Source organism: Mya arenaria, chromosome 14 (genome assembly GCF_026914265.1).
Source record: "Mya arenaria isolate MELC-2E11 chromosome 14, ASM2691426v1".
In the NCBI taxonomy this organism is placed as follows: Eukaryota; Metazoa; Mollusca; class Bivalvia; order Myida; family Myidae; genus Mya; species Mya arenaria.
Window position 1 is genome coordinate 12,080,136 of NC_069135.1, and position 23,529 is coordinate 12,103,664.

At 35.8% G+C, this 23,529-nt stretch overlaps 2 protein-coding genes across 4 annotated transcripts in view; both read left to right on the top strand.

Annotated features, from left to right (window-relative positions):
- Positions 1–5,440: 5,440 nt before the first annotated feature.
- On the top strand, positions 5,441–14,291 carry LOC128218537 (selenoprotein K-like). The gene is made up of 6 exons (XM_052926223.1): positions 5,441–5,506; positions 8,117–8,201; positions 8,384–8,402; positions 10,014–10,075; positions 10,559–10,605; positions 13,038–14,291. Exons 1-6 carry the CDS (start codon positions 5,488–5,490, stop codon positions 13,070–13,072), a joined length of 267 nt encoding a protein of 88 aa, XP_052782183.1. The 5' UTR covers positions 5,441–5,487; the 3' UTR covers positions 13,073–14,291.
- A 2,046-nt stretch (positions 14,292–16,337) lies between these two features.
- LOC128217708 (uncharacterized) overlaps positions 16,338–23,529 on the top strand; it is a 44,619-nt gene continuing 37,427 nt past the window's right edge. For 2 of the 3 annotated variants that reach the window (XM_052925032.1, XM_052925033.1), the window contains exons 1-6: positions 16,506–17,047; positions 18,488–18,684; positions 18,902–19,168; positions 19,609–19,688; positions 20,161–20,278; positions 20,833–20,907. In XM_052925032.1, the coding sequence (XP_052780992.1) occupies positions 16,801–17,047; positions 18,488–18,684; positions 18,902–19,168; positions 19,609–19,688; positions 20,161–20,278; positions 20,833–20,907 (984 nt within the window). In that variant the 5' untranslated portion in view covers positions 16,506–16,800. Of the gene's footprint in view, positions 16,431–16,505; positions 17,048–18,487; positions 18,685–18,901; positions 19,169–19,608; positions 19,689–20,160; positions 20,279–20,832; positions 20,908–23,529 lie in introns of those variants that run through there. The other variant, XM_052925034.1, reaches the window with a different exon arrangement.

Sequence of the window (23,529 nt, forward strand, 5' to 3'; positions counted from 1 at the left end):
AATATCATCTTAAACTCCAGGATTGAATCTGATGAGGTAATAAAGGCAGTGAATGACTTAAAGTTAAATAAAGCTTCCGCCGGAGAGCTATTGCCTGCACATTTTAAATATGGTCTTTTCTATTTATTGCCATATATGGTACGTATTTATAACCAAATATTTACATCAGGTCAGTTCCCGAGAAGCTGGACGCTATCTATTATTATACCAGTGCACAAAAAGGGAAGTTGTAATAATCCTGATAATTACAGGGGTATAGCACTTGTTGATGTATTTAGCAAAATATATATAAGCATTTTAAACAGAAGACTTACCTATTATACTCAAGTTTATAACTCCATCTCGGAGTCGCAAGCAGGATTTAGATATGGTTATAATACAACTGATAATGCTTTTGTTTTATATACTGTTATAAGCAAGTATTTAAGTACAAAGGGTAAGAAGTTATATGTTGCTTTTATTGATTTTAAAAAAGCGTTTGATTCTGTGGATAGGGCAAAATTATATACAAGCTTATTTAGACAAAATGTTAAAGGAAGGCTATTGGATGCTATTCAATCAATTTATAAAGATGTCAAAATGTGTATTAGATGCATTGATGGAAAAACAGAGTGTTTTGACTGTCCAAGTGGTTTAAGACAAGGGTGTAATTTAAGTCCAGTATTGTTCTCACTTTTTAATAATGAGTTGTATAGTTATATTGAACAAAGTGGTGTGCATGGTGTTCAGCTGTCCCCTTCTGATATTGAAGTGTTTCTACTTATGTTTGCAGATGATGTTGCTCTGTTATCTGATACAGTTGTAGGTCTACAAAAACAACTAAATGCGCTAAACTTATTTTGTGCTGACACTAAGTTGCAAGTTAATACTAGTAAAACAAAAATTGTTGTTTTTAGAAGAGGTGGGCAGCTGGCAAGTAAAGAAAAATGGAAATATATTAATGAAAATATAGATGTTGTATCAGGGTTTACTTATGTGGGTTTATATTTTAGTTGTACATTGTCATGGTATAAGATGGCAGAGAATTCTGCTCTAAAAGCTAAGAAAGCTTTACATTGTCTTTTTAAAGGCATTGCGTCGTTACCTTTTGTTAAGTCTTCAGTGTTTTTTAAAATGTTTGATACAAAAATATCACCTATAATGTTATATGGTGCTGAAATTTGGGGAATGACTTCAATGAATGCTATAGAAAATGTCCAATTATATGCATGTAAAAGGTATTTAAATGTATCTTCTAAAGCTTGTAATGATGCTGTTTTAGGTGATCTAGGTCGTTTACCATTACATATATATGCTTCGAAACGTTGTCTTAAATATTGGTTAAAACTTTTGAAACTTCCTGATGATAGATATGTAAAGTTGTGTTACAATATGTTAAAACTGTATGATAGTCTAGGTCATGAAAATTGGGTTAGTGTATTGCGTATGAATCTGTCTAGGAATGGTTTTGGATATATTTGGGAGTCACAGCAAGTAGTAAATGAAAGTTCCTTTCTTGAAGAATATGTAACGAGATTAAAAGATCAACATCTACAATTATGGAGTCAAACTTGTTCTGAGAATATGAAACTTAATAAATTTTACATGTATATAAAATCATGTTTAAAGACAGAATTATATGTGAACTGTGTTACAGTTGATAAATTTCGTAAATGCTTAGCAAATTTTAGATTTTCATCACATCGCCTTGCTATCGAAACAGGCAGGCATACCGGAATTGATAGGGACCATAGATTTTGTTTATATTGTAAAAATGTTGTTGAGGATGAATATCATTTTGTTATCAAATGTCCATTGTATAGAGATATAAGAGAAGTGTATATACCATCTAAGTATTATGTTTACCCTAGTCTTCACAAGTTCTTTCTATTAATAGCTACACAAAATGAAGAAATTTTGCAAAAATTAGCTATGTATTTGTATTATGCAGAAAAAATTAAAGACAGTGTATCAATAGTTGATTAACATGTATGATGCCATACTAACAACAAATATTTTGTGAATTCTATACTTGGTCAACTCCACGTTGTTTATATGTATTTATGTATGCATATCTGTATATGGGCCGGAGGCCTTCATACAATAAATATTTGAATCTGATTTGAATCTGGTATCTGCAATGTTAAATAAACATGTGCCCAGAAGTATGGAAAAGTGATAACATATATATAAGAAGAAATAACCAATACTGCCATTTAAGAAGTTATTATTAAAACACATTCTCATCTATCAGAGCTTGACAATGATAAATCAACGAGTATTTACTTAATCGCTCTAGTGAACGAGAATGAGTACAACACTGCAATTAGCAATTACCCAATTTCAATCGGAAACCACATCAAACTGATTTAGAAACAATAGCAACGAAATGACAACCACAAACAAAATAAAACAACAAGACTTACCAAAATCCTATATTCCTTTGAACCCTGATCATTTATTATTTATAGTAAAATATATATGTCTATATTGTTTGACAGGTGAAAAAGTTGTGTCAACCTTATGACGAACGAAAATTAAAGAAAGCGGTTAAAACAACTGACCAATCAAATCTTGCATTCGCAAGCATACCAAGCCCTGGAGTTCAATAAAGGTCAAACTATAAATATATTAAAACGAAAGTAAAGAAAGTAGTCCCTCTAATGTAAACCAGTGTGTCGTAAATAATGACCCTGTCACATATATATATCATTTTGAATACTCCTTGGTACTTTGTGAAACTGTGTGAAGAACATTTAGCATTAAATGACACTATTATATATACTTTGTGTGAACAAACATTAACTTTGTGAAACAATCAATAATTTTTACGGCTTACGAAATTTTATTATCAAGCTTAATCTAATTAAAACATAATACACAGCATACACTTTTCACAGTTATAAGATTGTTGTTCACTTTGGAATAAAATTTGGAAATCAATATGGCGCTGCACTGTATCCCCACGACTTAGTGCGGTGGACATTCATCGCCCGACACGTAATGCCGTTTTGTGGATGTGGGACCCACGACGCCGGGCCCCTAATTCGCCGCATTAAATTTAAGCAAAACTATTTATTTATGGATATTTTTTTTAATGAACATGAATTTCAGAGAAGTCAACGGATCTTGTGGCTGTCCTTTGGAAGTGAAGGCAAAAGTGAAGGAAAATTCTTGGATCTTGTTCATGAAATGGCCACCGTCTACTTTGATGAAAGGCTTATTTTCGTTTTCCTTTTACATCTTAATGTCGTGTTTTCCCGAATGTTTGGAAAACGTCGACGTTTATTTAAGGAATGTATTGCCGGATTGATGTCATTACCGGGGTATGAACACAATTGGGCTGGTCAAAGTGTGTGGAGTCCGACTCTTTGACCAGCCTAATTGCGTTCATGAATATCCCCGATAATGACATCAATCCCGCAATTCATTACATATATTTACACCAATAGTTCATTTTTTCATTCAAGAATTGTTAAACAATTCTTAATTTCTTTTAAGAAAACCTTTCAGTAATCCTTTCTTACCCATTCTGTAAATAGAACGACCCGACTTTAACCGGAATACCGCGGGAAAAGATCAACCACTTGAAATCACATTTAAACGTAAAATTGAAACACTTATTACGACAATCCATTTAATATATCATAAATTAACACTTTCTAAATTGTTGTTTTATATTTTACGGGACTTGCTGAGATAATACAAACAAAAAGAAGATGAATTTTTTTTATGTATATTGTTATATCCGAACATATTTAAGGACTGAAAGTTGAGGTGTAAATATATTAATAATTTCCGTACGTTTCGGTGAAATATGGAGCTTTATCAGTGAAATAACAGCAGTATAATGAAAATATCAACTCTAATCAAATTATTTTAAATCTAAATGTAGGTACTTCCTTTTGAGTATCTTACGTTTTTGCCAGTAAAAGTTAGGTCAAAAATAATTATTTGATATTAAAAAAGATTGCATATCTTTAAATAATGATTTTTTAAGGGAATAATTATTATAAATATTATTCAATTTCGATTTAGTTCTTCATATAAATATTGCAATGGACAGCTCAAAACACATATATTCTATATGTTTACATTCATTTTAAAGTCCGCTCTGCTTCTGAATGGTAGATCATAACTTTTATAGACTGAAGTGCCCTCAACAATATATGTATCTTATATGAAGCAATGTATCATGAAACAAACACTTTAACTTAAAAAAACAGTGAAATGTTAATCCACATTTGTTTTGCTGAGACTTTTCAAATATCAATTCAGTGAAAGGCGCCCAGCATAATATGGTTAATGTATGCATACACTGCTCAAATTAAAAAAAAAAAATCGTACATTATCTGGAACAATAACGCATTAAGGAAGGTTATTGATGTATGCTTTTATAAAAAAATGCACTGAATAACGAGTAAATATTAAACGTGAGTGGCGTTCCACGGGTATCCGCGGAAAGCAAATGGGTGTTCCAATGATCACGTTTTTATTCGCCTTATTGAGACCATTTAAACAAGTAAAGAAAACACTAAAGTTAAAGGAAAAGGCTGAGATGCATCTAAACAGCTATACAACAGAGCAATGAGTTGTTGGCTCACAGCATGTGTCTAAATTGAGGATTTATATCATTTTGGAGACACGTACATGTAGTAGGAATAAAGCGCACTTTTTCAAATATACCTGTACTCTAATGAATTACATTCGGAAATGGAATGGACTTTAGGGAACGCGTCATATATTTCTAACAGTGTTTCTCACTATCTAACCCCAAATTGGTACTATTTAACATTTATTTTAAGGTTTATTCAATAAGCCAATCGACATTGCATCTGGCAAGAGAAAAAATGAGTCAGGCTTGGTAATGAAAGAAGATGGACCAGGTTCTGTGCAAGTAACATTGATTCAGCTTGATACTGCAACGAGACTTTAAAGGGAAGGTTCAGAATCAGAGCCCTTGAAATGCCCGTCGAATAATCATCTATAGATACCATCATCTCGACGTTCAAAAGTCCTGAAGGTGGATATAAAGTTACATTTGTAGTTTGGATTAGATCCATTTTTATTCCTGACATTATTTGCTCAATCTCTTACGCAGCAATATCCCTTGACGAACATGTAAGACATATGACAACCATGTAAAAATAAATACTGCAACTGGTTTTCAGCTATTCACTGTTTAATGATTTTATTTCATCACACTAGCGTTTTGTTTAATCTTTAAAACAAATAAAAGCTTAACATCTAAAAGTTAAAATATGTTTAAAATAAAATAATGTTCAACACTCTAAACGTGGTTACGCGTGTGTGTGTGTGTGTGCGTGCGTGCGTGCGTGCGTGCGTGCGTGTGTGTGTGTGTGAGAGGTTCATCTAAGGGAAATAACCCCTGCGTTATAAGGTTGGTATTTGCCTACTTACATTCAGACTATCCGTGTTTTAAACTATCTTCTACGAAAAACGTCTAGAAGACTCTGAACCGGAAGAAACAGTCAGCAAAACGTAAACATGGTTTATATTTCTGGTGGTAAGTTTTGTTTGAGTTTCTTTGTTACTATTGGCTTCGATTGCAGAAATACAGGTGAAATAACTTTAAGAAAGCCATATAGTATACACAAATAACGGCTTTGCGTAAAACAAACACTGTATTGTAACATTACTCTGAGTTTAATCAGTTGATGATCACTCTGCTGTTGACGTTTGAGTGTTTCCCTTATTAATTACTACTAAGGTCAACTCAAATGCATCTATGATGTCTTTGAAGAGGGTTATATACTGTACAACAGAATACATTTATTGTGTAGGTTTTGTTGAATAAAAAAATATAAATTATGATGGAATTCAGTAAAACTTAGATGTACAGTACACTCAACAAGTTAGACCCACTTTCCTCGCTCACTCCGAGGGATAAAGTTGATGATCGCGGGTTTCCTCCGAGGGTAAAACTGTTGCCCTTGCTAAAATCCCCCCGAGTTACTCCGAGTGGCTGGCTTACTGCCGAGTTTAATATGAACGATAGCGTTGAGAATCGTCCGATTTTATGATCCCGCGGCGGAACTGCGAGTCTAATCAGATAAGCAAGAAATCATTCTTGTTTAGAAGTTATTTATTGTTATGCTCATGCACATTGTTAAGCGTAAAATATTCTTACATGTACCAATGTATAATTTGTATTTATGTCCGTAAATGCCAATTGAATATTGTCTTGAATTATAAACATTGAATCATTAAAGTATATCCACTAAGTTATTGCATCATAAAGCAGCCGACTATTTACACGATACTGAACCATGACCTCTGACGTCAAGCGCGTGATCAATACAATGTAGAATATACTATTTATAATTGGTGGTTAAAAATAGCTATGACGTTTCATGGAATTTTCCACAGAAAACGAGGCAAAAAGCCTTCAAAACCATGCGCTGTGAACTTTGAAGTCGTGTTTGACCTCCTGATTTTCCGAAAATGTGTAACCTAGAATTTCTCGGAAGAAATGTGTTCATCAGTCATTAGAAAAAACAGGTTAGTAAGATGCATGTGCAACTAGTGAAATACGACTGCATTCTTGTGGTAAGCTAACTTCATGCAAAACGGCCAGAGGAAAAAGAATAATAGCAAATTACTGGAGCCGTCGTAATCTGTTGAAAATTTTAATAAAATGATTATAACTTTAGCGTAGATTCTAGTGTCCGCAGAGTTTCGCGGAGTTAACCCCTTCGAGGAACGCCGAGTTCGTTATTCTTCGGTCGACTTATCACCCTCCGAGGGCCTTAAATTCAAACTCTGAGGAACGCAGACAGTCGATAAAATCATTGTGTTGGCCGCGATAGCAAAAATCCGCGGAGGGAAACTGAAAGTGGGTCTAACTCGTTGAGTGTACTGTAGTCCAGTCTTCCCAAAATGTGCCAGTCCGCCGGACATGTCCGGCAAATTTTGTACGGGTCCGGCAGGTCTTCCGAAAATGACGGTCCGGATGAGCGACATATTTCGAGACGACTAAATAGCGAAAAGGTATTTAAAAGCGAAATGTCTATAAAAACTTTCGCTGATTATTTGCCTTTGCGGTAGTTAGTCGATCCCATACTGATATTGACGTCACATAACATCGCCAAAAGTCGGCCATTTCGGATTTCCGATATGCTATCATGATGTTGATTCCCGGGGAAAACAAGTAAATATGATTCATCAGTAAAGGCATTTTATTACAACAGTTTTGATAGGTTCTTGGTTTGCAACAAAGTAAAATCAAAATCGTCGGCATTCAATTTACTTTGTCTGCAGTCAAAATGGCAGCGGTTGGTGGAATTAACGGACGACTGAAAAACCAGAAAGCACCTTAATGGCAGCGGTGTTTAAATATTTTTTTGCGAGACCAAATGTGTTTATTTTTACTAAACGACATGTCAATGTAGTGTTTATATGTTGTTGATTTTTGTGAACTAAATCGGGAAAGCATTACAAACAGTTGACATTCATTTTTTTACTCTTTAGGTTTACTATGACATGTTTGTTCGGACTGGCAAATATTTTTTCGGACAGGCAAAAACTTCCAAAGTGCCGAAGGCAGAATTTTTACAATTTCGGGAAGACTGGTAGACCAGGCTGTCATGTTCGATATATAAGTGTATCGGAAATGGATGTGGAAATGGTGGAACTTAGGGATTGTTGGATTATTATGGACTTATTGGATGTTACGAACGCAATAAAAGGAGGGATTACCAAATAAAACGTTGTTAAATGTTAGACTGTATTTCTCTTGTTTATCATGCCCAGAGAATTTTAGGTGCTACATAATATTGAAAAGAAGAAGATATATTTACCGACAATTTACCCTATTACCCACATGCTTGACTTAAATATTCTCTTATTGAATGGCTTGCTAGAATAGTTTTCAAGGCTTAAAGAGTACTTTTTTATGGTAATTATTTTGATTGCAAATCAATTTTACCTTTTTGTCTTTACCCCTTTTGAGAAGTTCCTCTTTGTTCACTAACAAGTGACATAATAACAATTGATGATTTAAATATATTAAATTGGATAAAGCAATTCATTAATTATTAACTGTTTAGATATACAGTTAAGTTTTACCTTAAACTGAAAACAGTAAAATTATATCAATACTTTATATTTGTTTCAGGAAAGGTTCAGGAGTCCCAGACTCTATGGCGACTGTCCATTATACCGGAAATCTTCTGGGGAATTATTAACTTCATTGTCCTATTGTGAGTGTAAATTATGTCATCACTTGATCTATTCAGACGATATTTGTTATACTGATATTTTGGCAAAGAGACGCTCTTAATCTTGATTTCATCTGGACTGTTAAAGTGTTTTGCATGATTCTTTTCAAGTACATGATTTATATGAGCTTTTTTTTTACAATTTTTTTTTATATCTTTTTCAGCTTTGAAACCATGATTTCAGTAAGTATGTTTAGTTACTTAATAACTAAGATAGTTCAGTTCAGTTCATTCTTCTAGTTTAAACTTTTTTCATTTTACAATGATTGTTTAGAGAGTCACTGTCGATGGCACTACAATGAGTTAGACCCACTTTCCTTGATCACTCCAAGGGATATAGTCGATGATCGCGGATTTCCTCTGAGAGTAAAACTGTTTCCCTCATTTAAATCCCACTGAGTTCCTCTGAGTGGCTGGTTTACTGCCGAGTTTAATATGAACAATGGCTTTGAAAATCATAGGATTTTATGACCATGAGGCGGAACTCAGTGTCTTATCAGATAAGCAAGAAATCATTCTTATTCAGAAGTTATTTGTTTTCATGCTTGTTTTTTTTGTACATTTTTAATCGTAAAAGATTTAAACCAGCGTTCAATTTGTATTTGTGTCCGTTAATGCCAATTGAATATTGTCTTGACTTGTTAATAATAAACATTGGATCATTGATGTTTTGCCTCTAATTGTAATGCATCATAAAACAGCCGACATTTTACAAGATTCTGAACCATGACCTCTGAAGTCACGCGAGTGATCCATACTGAAGGTAAAAAAGGTGGTTAAAAATAGCTATGACGTTTTAGGGAATTTTCCACAGAAAACGAGGCAACAACTGTGTGCTCTGAACTTTGAAAGCGTGTTTGACCTCCTGATTTTCTGAAAATGTGTAATTAGTAACCTAGCCTTTTTTGGGTGAAATGTGTTTATCAATGTATTCAGTCATAAAACACACGTTTATAAGAAGTATGTGCAATTAGTGCAAAACGGGAAAAAGATTAATAACAATTTACGGGAGCTGTCATAATCAGTTTAAATTTTTTAATAAAAAAAACAACTGAAGCTTAGATTCTAAATATCAAGTGTCTGCAAAGTTTAGCAGAGTTAACCCCTCCGAGGAACGCCACGTTTGCAATTCTTCGGTCGACTGATCACCCTGGGAGGGCCTTAAATTCAAAGTCAGAGGAAAGCGGACAGTCGATAAATTCATTGTGTTGGCCGCGATAGCAAAAATCCGCTGAGGGAAATGGAAAGTGGGTCTAACTCATTGAGTGTACTGTCTGTTGCAAAATTTAAAAAAATTGGAGTCCTGGTTGCCATGGCATGAAGCCAGTATGCTTACAACTGCCCTATCTGGACAACCAAAACTAGATTTATTTTATGAACATAAGCAAATATACATTAGTCCTTTTTTTCATTATGCTGTGAACATTTACTTCTTAAGAAGTAAAAACAAATTGCCTACCAACTAACACCTTAAAATGTCAGAAGGAAAATATGCAACAAAGTGTTTTAATTTTTGCATCAACTTTTGTTGATTTGTCCCATATTCATTTTAACTAATGGAAAGATGGACAGCATATGAAATAAAATTATAGCACCCATTTATAATTTCAATAATTTGGGATTAAGTGTGGTAATTATTACATATATAAATAATGTCACTGTTTGACATATTGTCTTATGTTGCATAATCATGTTTGCACTTAACTTATAAAAATACATGTAAGAACAGGGTAATAACATCAGTTTTAAAATGGTAACATTCAGGAAATAATTGCACTACATGATACTTTTCAGCCGAGCAAAACTAAATATGGTAACAACTACACATCAGACTACAAGGCTGGAAACGATGGAGGGTGAGTGGACTCGAATGATTTCAACTTGAACTTTTACTTTTACTTTTGAAACTGATCTCTTTAAAAAATAGATTTAGATGAAAGCGGAATACAGTAGTCAGCAATAAAAAGTTAAAAGTTTTTACATTTATAAATAGAAGTACAAATGCCAGACTTGAATTTGCTTCTCAGATCATCTATGATACTTGTTTATGTTATTCGCCTTAAAGTGGAGAAAATAAAAGCCTATATAAATGGGGTTTTCATTTATCAGCTACATGGCCAAAAATTAAATAAGTTATTATAAGTACTAAAAAAAAAGCTTATATTTTCTACCTGTACACAAGTCATACACTTTTTTGTTTTGATCATCAAAGTCAAATGAATAAAACATAATAACGCATTAAAATAAAAATTTGCATAAATGAAATAAAATGTAACCTAAAGTTTGCCCCTTTGAGTCTATATATGATGTGTAATTTCACCTTTGTTATTTTCCTTCAGTGGCGGGGGCCCAAGAAGAAGAATGGGAGGCTTCAGAGGGGGTGGAGGTAAGGTGCTGGATATTGAACATCATGCCCCAGTATCGCAAAAATACTAATGACTTAATCTGAAGCTCAACTCATTTTGTCCATATATACCAGCTGCCTGACAGCATGACATGATTCAAAATTATTAATGTTTTATTCTTTTTAAAAGTGCATTATCTAATGTATTATATTGAGGGGAAAAACATCACCTGTTAACATGCTGAAGAAATTTCATTCTTGAGCCAAAAAAATATACTAGAGAAATCAATAGAAAAACTCAATTGCCTGCAGTTGTTTTCGCATGGTAAATGGCATTATTTAGGTATCATACAACAATTTTCTTTATGGAATACTGCTAAATACAAATAAGTATTAAAAATATTTTCCTTTTACACTATATATATATATAAACAATGCTCTCAGATGGGAGTAGACTCAAGTATTTTTGTGATATTGGAGCCTGGTGCATCACTTTTATGGTGTAAATGTATGCAGACAGGCGCTCAAGCTCCTGTGATGACATTTCATACAAACAGGCGCTCAAGCTCCTGTGATGTACATGTTATACAGACAGGCGCTCAAGCTCCTGTGGTGTACATGTGCTACAGACGGGCGCTCAAGCTCCTGTGGTGTACATGTGCTACAGACGGGCGCTCAAGCTCCTGTGATGTACATGTTATACAGACAGGCGCTCAAGCTCCTGTGGTGTACATGTGCTACAGACGGGCGCTCAAGCTCCTGTGATGTACATGTGCTACAGACAAGCGCTCAAGCTCCTGTGGTGTACATGTGCTACAGACGGGCGCTCAAGCTCCTGTGATGTACATGTGCTACAGACAGGCGCTCAAGCTCCTGTGGTGGACAGGTAATACAGACAGGCGCTCAAGCTCCTGTGATGTAAGTGGACATGTGCTACAGACAAGCGCTCAAGCCCCTGTGGTGGACATGTGCTACAGACAGGCGCTCAAGCTTCTGTGGTGGACATGTGCTACAGACAGGCGCTCAAGCTACTGTGGTGGACATGTGCTACAGACAGGCGCTCAAGCTCCTGTGGTGGACATGTGCTACAGACAGGCGCTCAAGCTACTGTGGTGGACATGTGCTACAGACAGGCGCTCAAGCTCCTGTGGTGGACATGTGCTACAGACAGGCGCTCAAGCTCCTGTGGTGGACATGTGCTACAGACAGGCGCTCAAGCTCCTGTGGTGGACATGTGCTACAGACAGGCTCTCAAGCTCCTGTGGTGAACATGTGCTACAGACAGGCGCTTAAGCTCCTGTTTTTCATGTTAATCTAGTATGAGAAGAAAATCTCATGGCAATTGTTGAACGATTATTAATATTGAGCATTGTTTCGGTGTATTCTGTAAATGAAGTATGATAAAAGAATAGGTTATGACCTTCATTTTTAGCGTATGTAATCTTGTATTGGCCATCAATATGTACCACGCTTTAATGTTTTACGACTTAATAGACATGATATTGCTCCACCCTTCTTAATCTAGGATTTGACAAAATATGTTGGAACCATAACTCAATAATCGGATATATAGAAGTAATTTGTAGGTCAATATTACAACTCTTATATTGTTTGAATGACTGTAGTAAAGTACATGAAGTGTTTAATATAGTTCATCTTTGAAAGAGATTGTCTTATATTTTTTAAATACAGACGATGAATATATATTGTTTGTGAAATAACACTGAAATATTCATGACTTAGTGACTCAATGAAAGTCACCCTGCCTCTGGCTTATATGATCTAGCTTTACTAGAAGTAAAGTGTAAAAGTAAAGTGTTTGTTTATTATAGTGTCACCCCTCTTAGTTAAGGGCCAGCCCGTTGGGCTTATGAGACACCTACATTCATGAACATCTTTACCCCGATTCCTATCCCAAATGCCAGGTGCCTGGCAGGAAGGCAATCGGTACCCCTCGATTTAACTAGCTGCTGGGTCGGCAACCGGCCATGTCAGAACAAGCCCCGTGTGAGACTTGAACCTTCGACCTCCCGCTCCGTAGGCGGACGCCTTAACCACTAGGCCACGGAGACCTAGAAGTATTGATTGTGTCAATTTGAGTATCTACATGTAATTGTTAGATCATCTCATGCCCTGTTTTGGTCAAACCGTATTGTCATTGTCTGCTTCTTAAAAATCCCAAAGTTGTCCCAGTGGGACTGAGATTATATGGTGTGGTGCTCATGAGCTAACGGTGATCATGTTTATTGTATAACATGAAAAATCTTTGTAATTATTTACTAATATGAGTCATATTGGATTGTTTTTGTTTATATATTTTAGATATATTTGCCTACTCCTCCCAATAGCAGCTGTTATTATCTTATAAGTTACTGATTAATGCGATTGATTTGGTCATATGTACATTGTAAACATGTGTCCCAGTCAAGATCATACAATAATACTTTGTTTCAAATAAAAAATTGGTATTCCAGGGGGTCCAGCATCTCCTCCTATGGGTGGGGGATGAGGTCGGTAAACCCCAGTTACCTCCCCCTATTACCATGGTTACTTGATGGTAGTCATGGCAGGGGTTGAAGGTCAATTGGGGTTAACTATCGGCAACTGGAAGGCTTTAAACACATCACCATAGAAGGGATATTTACGGGAACGAAGACTTAATTGACTCTTTACCAACTATGCTACAGGCTTAAAGCATTTCTTTATCATTATAGTGAAATGAGGTCTTTGTTTATATTCATTGGTATATCAACATGTAAATGCTGTGTTAATCACAGCTGTTACTTTAAGACAAAAAGCATATTTTTTCTATATAAAGGGTCACAGATTGTTGTTTTGTATACAGTGAATCACTGTACTGTTATTTATAACGTTTATAGTTATGAAGGAGAATAAGTCTTCTTTTAACAAAAAAGTCTGTTAAGAACTAGAACAATTATACTAAACTTGGCATTGAGTAGTCTCAAAACTGAATAATATGTAAAAGCACACCAAAAATGCATGTGTCCACTTACATGTAATATATACTAGTAAGTCTTTGTTTGATGATGCCTATTTTTAATCTGGTTATATTGTGTTACATGTTACAAAGCCATCCAGTTGGCAGGGAGGCAGGTGCCCTGTGTGCTGTGCTGTGGTCGCAGTAAATGATTGGCCCCCTGGAAACCCCGCCCATGGGGTAGGGGGGCCATGATGGACCCAGGGTACGATGCCAAACATTAGTCTTATTTATTTCTGGAATGTATAAGATTACTATTATAAATATGTGCATTGGGTGTAAAAGATAGTGAGAAAGTGAGGGACTGAAGGATATTTTATGGGTATAGATTACTAAGTGTGTGAACATTTTTCATGATGTGTATGTGTTTATGTGATGCGTGTATTTGATTTTGGTAAAACGTAAATTCTCATGTATTTTGATGAATTATTGGTGGTTGTGTGTGTAACATTACATGTGGTTTCTTTGATTATTTCATTTGATGTACACTCACTAAGTACATGTAAGTGTACTTAACTCTTAACTTTCTCTTATATTTTCTGTACAAGATTATCTACCTTCAAAATTTCATATAGTTTGTTGATATGTTAACAGATTCCTGTAATGTTCTACTTGCTTTTGTTTGATCCAACTTTCTAATGATTGTTTTTATTTTAGTGTTGTGTTGTACATATGTATATAGAAATCCATTATCATGCATCAATAATTTACCATTAAATATTATTAAGAAGTTGTGTTGATTGAATGCTTTTTATGTTTAGATAATTGAATGACACATGATAAAATGATCAGCTTGCTGCTGTTGCCACTGCTGCTGACGATTATGATGATGATGTGATTATTATATAATGATGGTAGCGATGATGGTGGTTATGCTGATGATGGTGATGATGATGATGATGATGATGATGATGATGATGATGGTGGTGAACGTGATGATGATGATGATGACGATGACGATGACGACGACGACGATGATGATGATGACGACGACGAGGGTGATGATTTCCGTATACCACTATAATTAAGTCAGAAAACACTTTACTTGCACTGATATTGACACAAATCATGGTTCGTGCAGCAAATTCTCCTAGCGTCTTAATGATTAATATTATTAAATGTACCCATGCTACAGCTCTTTGAAGGCAAAAGAAAAGGCACTGAACTCTATCCAACATGGCCACTTAATTAGACTTCACCATTTTCGCAGTTTCATGACATTGAACCACCGCCTCCCAGTCTTAGCATTTTTACCAATATTTGATTAACTTCATCAATATTATCCGTACACCGTGGTCATTATTAAAATCACGTCTTAATCCTGCCGTATATATTTAGGCTGTTGATGAGCAAATCCGCGTAAGAAAGATAAACAAACACTTGACAGCCGTTGTTTGATTAAGGAATTTACAAAGTTTAACTAGATTTCACTACTGACGATTCTTTGCTGATTATAAGAAGAACGATTTTTCTGATCACAATTATTTTGCAGCAATAAGTCGATTTGTTTCAAACACAGATAGGTCATGATGTAATAATCTCCAACGGAATATTACTTTATAAGGTCAGTTTCATATTTTTTTTAAATATTGAGTGTTTTTAACAAATTAATTTCTTTGTCAAGCAAAGCTATAATGAACATATGTGTATACACAATGTCATTTACAGAAGGTCAATGTCCGAATCTGGACTTCTTCAATTACAACTAGCTCGAAGACTTGTTCGTATTGAATGTAAAAAGTTTGGGTGGTTGTGTTAGTAGTTTATACTCCGGGTCCCGGCGTGAGCACATCGAAGGGTCCCAGAGTGACAGTTCAACCACCGCACACCTATCCTGGGCAGAACCAGTACTAGGTGCCTTCACCTCTGCAAAGGACCTGGCAATTTCTTGGTACAGTGCGAATGGTTGTAGAAAGGATTTCATAAACCATCACAACAAAAGTGTCCGGGAATCGAACCCGGGATGTCCGATTCAGAGTCCAACGCTCTACCGATTGAGCTAACCGGGCGGTCTTTGGGGTGTGACAAAACCTATTTTCACTCCTCAATCATCCTCTGGAAGACCATACTATGGCTGTTAACATTCAAAGAGGGAACTGTAGCGGGCATATGTATAAAGGATACTCGGCTTGTACACGAAAAGAAACAGCCGGAACGTGATCGCCTTGGAACGAGCACTTCAAAGAATGACACAGGAGGTTTGATGGTCAGTTACGTGTAAGGGAGCAGAATGACTATTACCCTCTACATCCCTGCATGGAGCATTACTCCATAACATCTCAACATCAGATTTGCTTTTCGTGAACTTGCTGAAAAAATCCTTTCAAACGAATATTACAAATCTCGTATTCTGGGTAATCCTGTAATGGGATTGCTTAAAACTTTAATCTTTATTTTAACATTGTCTAAAAAGAAGAAAAAAGAAAACTTATTTTTATTTAATGATGGCGTTATGTGTTTAATTAATGTTGAAACTGCATTACATCAACGTTTACTGATACAAATGCATTTGTAACATCTTTCTTCTCCCTTATGTTAGCAAAAACTTCAACAGATATAATTAAAGTAATAGTCCTCTTGTAAACAGTGACTCGAGGCACACTGTATATAGACATTTGCGGTCTCAAAATATGAAATACATTGATAACGATCAGCAGTAAGTTTTTAACGATGATTTGCTTTATGTTTCTTAAGTGTCAAATTAGCAGAAGAGGTCCAGAGCAACTATTAAAATAATTATTTTTGACATTTCGTCTCGCGTCGGACTTTTCCATGCTTCGCCATAGCGTGAACGGATATATGTTGGAACATTATCATACCAGAGGATTGGGTTTAGATCAAATATCTTACCACTGAACAAAAACAATAGGTGCGTACGACTTTTTTGTTTAAAATAAATCGAATTTTAATTTCTGTATAAGCTGAGAAACCGCTTCACGTTTGTTGAACGTACAAGTAGTTAATGCATTTTAGTTTTAAATTGTAAAATATAACATTAAGTTTTGAAGTGTTTATGGATTGTATTGTTTTTCATTATATGGTACATCATAACCATCATTACGTGTTTACCAAGCAATTCACGAAAACAGAAAAATGCCGTATGAGTGGTCGGGATTTATATATGGACCCCTGAACACTCGTTAAGGGGTAGTAAAGCTGGCGAAAGATTTAAATGCAATCCAAAGATTTATGTAATAAGCCAAATATTATCATGCATGCGAAGTGCAGATCAATAAACAATGTCTTATCTTGGTGAAAAGAAACGGAAACTTTCAAAAGCAATCGCCAGTAATGACTTTGAAATGCACGCAACCAACCCACAAAAAGAGACAAGTGTCCGGAAGTTAAGTGGGAGATCCGAGACTTCCGGATTTATGGACGGTGACCGGAAGACGGATCTCAAGGAACCAGGGACCGTCGCCTCTCCGATCATGCCTTTTTTAAAAGAAGTCACCTTCAATCTCGACATAGGAAACGACATTGATGGTAACTGTCACACGAATCATGTGTTCATCTTCTTAAGGCATAGGCGCACTCGTCGATAATCTTATAAATGGAAATATTATGTCTGTTTTTCGTTCCAATAACTTCCTTATATTCTCGCTAAATTCATGGATATATTAGGTGTTATTGTTTTACAATAGACGTTGAAATGCTCCAGTTCAAGCTTTCTGAGGACAAAATACTTGATTAAGAAAAGACTGGAAGCATGAAATTAAAAGTATGAAACTGTTAGATAAATACGATAGGAATTAGTTGATCATCATAATTCATGTTTTGATCGTTCATTATCGTTCCTACTTGAAGTAGGTACTTGAAACTAAATTTCACTATCTCATTTGGAACGTTAATAAGGAGATCTTGTAGTGAGTTTTAAAGGTATTGAAAAAGGATCATTTTTCAATGTCAAATATTTACTGACACCCTGGCGAGATGCCGCCCGCGCTTAAACACGGACCCAGGGTACACTTCACAATGACGATGTTAAAATGATTACTTAATACAGTTTGGTAGGTGTTGAGAAAGGGTTCTGACAACCGCAGATAGAACATAGTTAAAAATTACACGTACTATCTATGTAACCAAACAGGACAACCGTAAGCTCACAGCCACAGGAGAAATGATAGTTGGCAACGAAAAGTTTTAGAAATGATTTTTCAAGGCGAAGGATAAAAATCATAACTATACTTATAGACACGTATTATTATAAATAAGATAAAATTGTTCAACACAAAAAAATGCTTTTGCCTTTAAAAGCTTGGATGCTCAAACACATTCGTCAAACCAGTGTTTAATGTGTATATACTATATAGTTATATGAAGCATTGTTTTCCACCATTCCTGCCCTACACTGTCACCTATGGTTGTCCATAACACTTGCGGTACCTCTGGGTTTACCAAGTGCCGAAAGGTATTTGCATTGTCTCATTTCTTTGTGGAAGAAAGGTCCTTTCAACCAGCGAACAAAAGAGAGCAACTTTCGTTGATTTCTCAACAGATAATTACGGAACATTTTGCTTTGTTCATTTTAAAAGGAAAACTATCAATGGTATAATGGTAAACAATAGCCAAACTTTAATGAAAACCTGCCCTTTAAATCGTATTTGCTCAGATATTACAGCACACTATCTCATCTCTCCATAGAGGAACCGTTCAGATAGAAGATCGTTTTGTTACTGCACGTCCTTAAAGAAAGGCGTTTTCAATATGAAAATAAAATTCTGCATCGCGGTGCTTTTTTTAAATTCTATTAATTTTACAACAACAACCAGTGATGGATATCATTCAAAGTAAGATTGAAGTACATTGTATTAAAAAATAAAAATAAATATTATTATAAAAATTATTAATTAACGTTTAATATCAATAGTGTGTCTTCTCAACGCTTCAGAATTGACATTGGTATAAAAATGCTTTAAATTTCAGTCAAGATCACCCCTGCAAAGTCTGTAAAGCCTGTAAGCGCGGACGTATCTTCCCCGGAAACCCGTTCGTCAGCGGACCTCGCGTCCAAGCGACCGCGAGGGTACATCCGGTCAGGGCGCTCTTCCGCCGTCCCTCACGTGCAAAAACTAAACGTTCGAACGGTCGCGAAGATTATTAAAGTCGGTGTGGGAGCCAAAGTAAGACATGTGCAGTTAAATCAATGTTTTAAACAGATCGGAGTTTGACATCATACTTGACTGTATTATAATTGATCATAATATAAGACGAGGCACACTTGTCAGCATATGAACTCACTTGCAGTCCTATTTTATTCGCTTATACAAATATTTCGACTTATTGTCGCATTAAAGTGACATTGGTTTAAACATAACACGTCGGATTTGTTTTTCCCAGCACAGAATGGATAACAAAAAGCAAAGGCGCTCGTATCCGGAAGCCCACCATGACGGCCATCGGCAGTCAGACTTCTCCCACTCTGCACGTGGTCGCCGCAGCACGTTTGGTGACGTCATGCGGGACTCGCGGCGTCTGTCTAACTCCGTTGCGAGCTGGCGAGGTGCGGGGAGGCGGTCCATCGGCTCAAATCACAAGGAGGCAGAGCGGCTGAGAGATTCATCTTCACTCCTTAACATGGCGGTCCGCGAGGAAGTTCAGAGGCGGGTAGGACATAAATAATATAGGATATTTCGAGCTCACCGTTTGTGATTCGATTGTCTACTATTTTATGCCGGGCATAACGTTTAACCATTTACAATAAGGTCTCTTAGACTGTTGTCATCCCTTGCATAAAACATGTTTAAATCCTAACTCAGAACTAGTGGGCACATATCTGCCTTTGTCTTGAAAAGCTTGGATGGAGAAACTCTTTCGTTAAAATAGTTTAGAATACATAATATAAGACGATTGTCAAGACATCCATTTTTTTCTAATTTTTGTACTGTACAGATAAAATGCGTATTTAAATGCCGATCACAAACCCAGATACAGATTTGTTAGACATGCGTTGTTTCCATATCAGTAATACGAACTAAATGCAAGCAAATACAAACATATAAGTACGTTCTGAATCTATACTACCCCTATGCTGCCTGCACTTCCAGCACTTAATGGAGAAGTGGCAGTTCGCGGGTCGCTTCAGCTTACTCCTCCGCAGGTGGCTTTCCCGTCACTCCGTCCTCGAGTATGTATATTAGTTATATTGTTGTGCAAACTATTCAATCTAGTGTTCACGGATGTCTTCGCTGTCAATCCGTTCTCGAGTGTGCATACTAGTTCTAATTTAAAATTGGATACAAAGCATCATAAAAAACTTCGAATTATTATTACAGTTTGACTCATACAGTTTCAATCCAATGTACTTTTGTAAATGTTGTTCCTATACCATTTCGCCCGATGTGTCTCAACACATTTATTTCCCACATGATATATTAACCCACTATTTGTTGAACAGCTGAAGACAGTACGATTTGTTCCTCTTGGCCCCCAATATATACATATTAGATATAGCCAGAACTACCCGTTATATTTGCCCGAGGATAGATTTACCAAGTACTTCACTGTTACGCAGTATGACCAGTTTGTCCCAGACTTGTTCGGTTCCGTTCCTATGCTGAGCATTTTATGACAAAAAGTCCCGTTTCTGTTCGTTCCAGGGTATCCCAGATGCACCCGTTTTACCAGCAGTTCCAGCTGATCAAGGACTCGGGCGGAGACCACACCCCTGCTGCCGCCGGAGAGTTCGAGGCGTCATACTTCAAGGCAAACAAACAGGTGAGAAAGACAAACAACTTCAGTCGATTTTGTTTATATTTGCAACAAGAAACAAGATACAAGAATCTTTATTTTATTGACAAGAAACATTAGTGTGAGCTATTTTCCTATTTGCTGATCTCTCAGGCGAAAAAAATAGTATCCATGAGGATCCACCACGATGACCCCACATCCAATTCTCTTTCCTTTCCATACACTTCGAATGAGCCTTTGCTTTATTATTAAAATTTAAGTCCTAAAACACTGATTTATAAAAGCAGCTAGTATATATAACACCGGTAGTTAAAACCCTAAAGAAACACAACTGCCTTTTAAGGCAATATATAACACCGGTAGTAAGAGTCCTTACAAAGAAACACAACTGTTTTGCAAAGGCAGTAGTTAGAGTATTTAAAGACACAAAACATTTTTAAAGGCAATATTATGTACAGCACCGGCAATTCGAGTCCTTAAAGAACAATAGCTACTGTTCAAAGGCAGTATGGAGCATGTATGAATGTCATGTGCACATTGTAAAAACACTAAAACTAACCGACACACTGTTTCGTTATCAGCGGAAGATGTCACAGGAGGCAGTACGTGTGCTCACAATGTTTCCGGAACAACGCACCAAGGAAGAGGTCCACTACGTGAGTACACAGTCCAATAACTACTGGTACATCTCACAAACTTCATAACACAGTCCAGGAATTACTGGTACATCTCACATACTTCATAACACAGTCCAGGAATTACTGGTACATCTTATATAGTGTTATAACACAGTCCGGGAATTACTGGTACATCTTATATAGTGTTATAACACAGTCCAGGAATTACTGGTACATCTCACATACTTTATATCACAGTCCAGGAATTACTGGTACATCTTATATAGTGTTATAACACAGTCCGGGAATTACTGGTACATCTTATATAGTGTTATAACACAGTCCGGGAATTACTGGTACATCTTATATAGTGTTATATCACAGTCCGGGAATTACTGGTACATATAATATAGTGTTATAACACAGTCCGGGAATTACTGGTACATCTTATATAGTGTTATATCACAGTCCGGGAATTACTGGTACATATAATATAGTGTTATAACACAGTCCAGGAATTACTGGTACATCTTATATAGTGTTATATCACAGTCCAGGAATTACTGGTACATCTTATATAGTGTTATATCACAGTCCAGGAATTACTGGTACATCTTATATAGTGTTATAACACAGTCCAGGAATTACTGGTACATCTTATATAGTGTTATAACACAGTCCAGGAATTACTGGTACATCTTATATAGTGTTATAACACAGTCCAGGAATTACTGGTACATATAATATAGTGTTATAACACAGTCCGGGAATTACTGGTACATCTTATATAGTGTTATAACACAGTCCAGGAATTACTGGTACATCTTATATAGTGTTATATCACAGTCCAGGAATTACTGGTACATCTCACATACTTTATATCACAGTCCAGGAATTACTGGTACATCTTATATAGTGTTATAACACAGTCCAGGAATTACTGGTACATTTTATATAGTGTTATAACACAGTCCAGGAATTACTGGTACATCTTATATAGTGTTATAACACAGTCCAGGAATTACCGGTATATTTTAAATAGTGTTATAACACAGTCCAGGAATTACTGGTACATATAATATAGTGTTATAACACAGTCCAGGAATTACTGGTACATCTTATATAGTGTTATAACACAGTCCGGGAATTACTGGTACATCTTATATAGTGTTATAACACAGTCCAGGAATTACTGGAACATCTCAATAATGTTATAACACAGTCCAGGAATTACTGGTACATCTTATATAGTGTTATAACACAGTCCAGGAATTACTGGTACATCTTATATAGTGTTATAACACAGTCCAGGAATTACTGGTACATCTTATATAGTGTTATAACACAGTCCAGGAATTACTGGTACATCTTATATAGTGTTATAACACAGTCCAGGAATTACTGGTACATCTTATATAGTGTTATAACACAATCCAGGAATTACTGGTACATCTTATATAGTGTTATAACACAGTCCGGGAATTACTGGTACATCTTATATAATGTTATAACACAGTCCAGGAATTACTGGTACATCTTATATAGTGTTATAACACAGTCCAGGAATTACTGGTACATCTTATATAGTGTTATAACACAGTCCAGGAATTACTGGTACATCTTATATAGTGTTATAACACAGTCCGGGAATTACTGGTACATCTTATATAGTGTTATAACACAGTCCAGGAATTACTGGTTCATCTTATATAGTGTTATAACGCAGTCCAAGAATTACTGGTTCATCTTATATAGTGTTATAACACAATCCAGGAATTACTGGTACATCTTATATAGTGTTATAACACAGTCCAGGAATTACTGGTACATCTTATATAGTGTTATAACACAGTCCAGGAATTACTGGTACATCTTATATAGTGTTATAACCCCAACCAGGAATAACTGGACCATCTTATATAGTGTTATAACACAGTCCAGGAATTACTGGTACATCTCACATACTTTATATCACAGTCCAGGAATTACTGATACATCTTATATAGTGTTATAACACAGTCCAGGAATTACTGGTACATCTTATATAGTGTTATAACACAGTCCAGGAATTACTGGTACATCTTATATAGTGTTATAACACAGTCCAGGAATTACTGGTTCATCTTATATAGTGGTATAACACAGTCCAGGAATTACTGGTACATCTGATATAGTGTTATAACACAGTCCAGGAATTACTGGTACATCTCACATACTTTATATCACAGTCCAGGAATTACTGGTACATCTTATATAGTGTTATAACACAGTCCGGGAATTATTGGTACATCTTATATAGTGTTATAACACAGTCCAGGAATTATTGGTACATCTTATATAGTGTTATAACAGAGTCCAGGAATTACTGGTACATCTTATATAGTGTTATAACAGAGTCCAGGAATTACTGGTACATCTCACATACTTCATAACACAGTCCAGGAATTACTGGTACATCTTATATAGTGTTATAACACAGTCCATGAATTATTGGTACATCTTATATAGTGTTATAACACAGTCCAGGAATTACTGGTACATCTTATATAGTGTTATAACACAGTCCAGGAATTACTGGTACATCTCACATACTTCATAACACAGTCCAGGAATTACTGGTACATCTCACATACTTCATAACACAGTCCCGGAATTACTGGT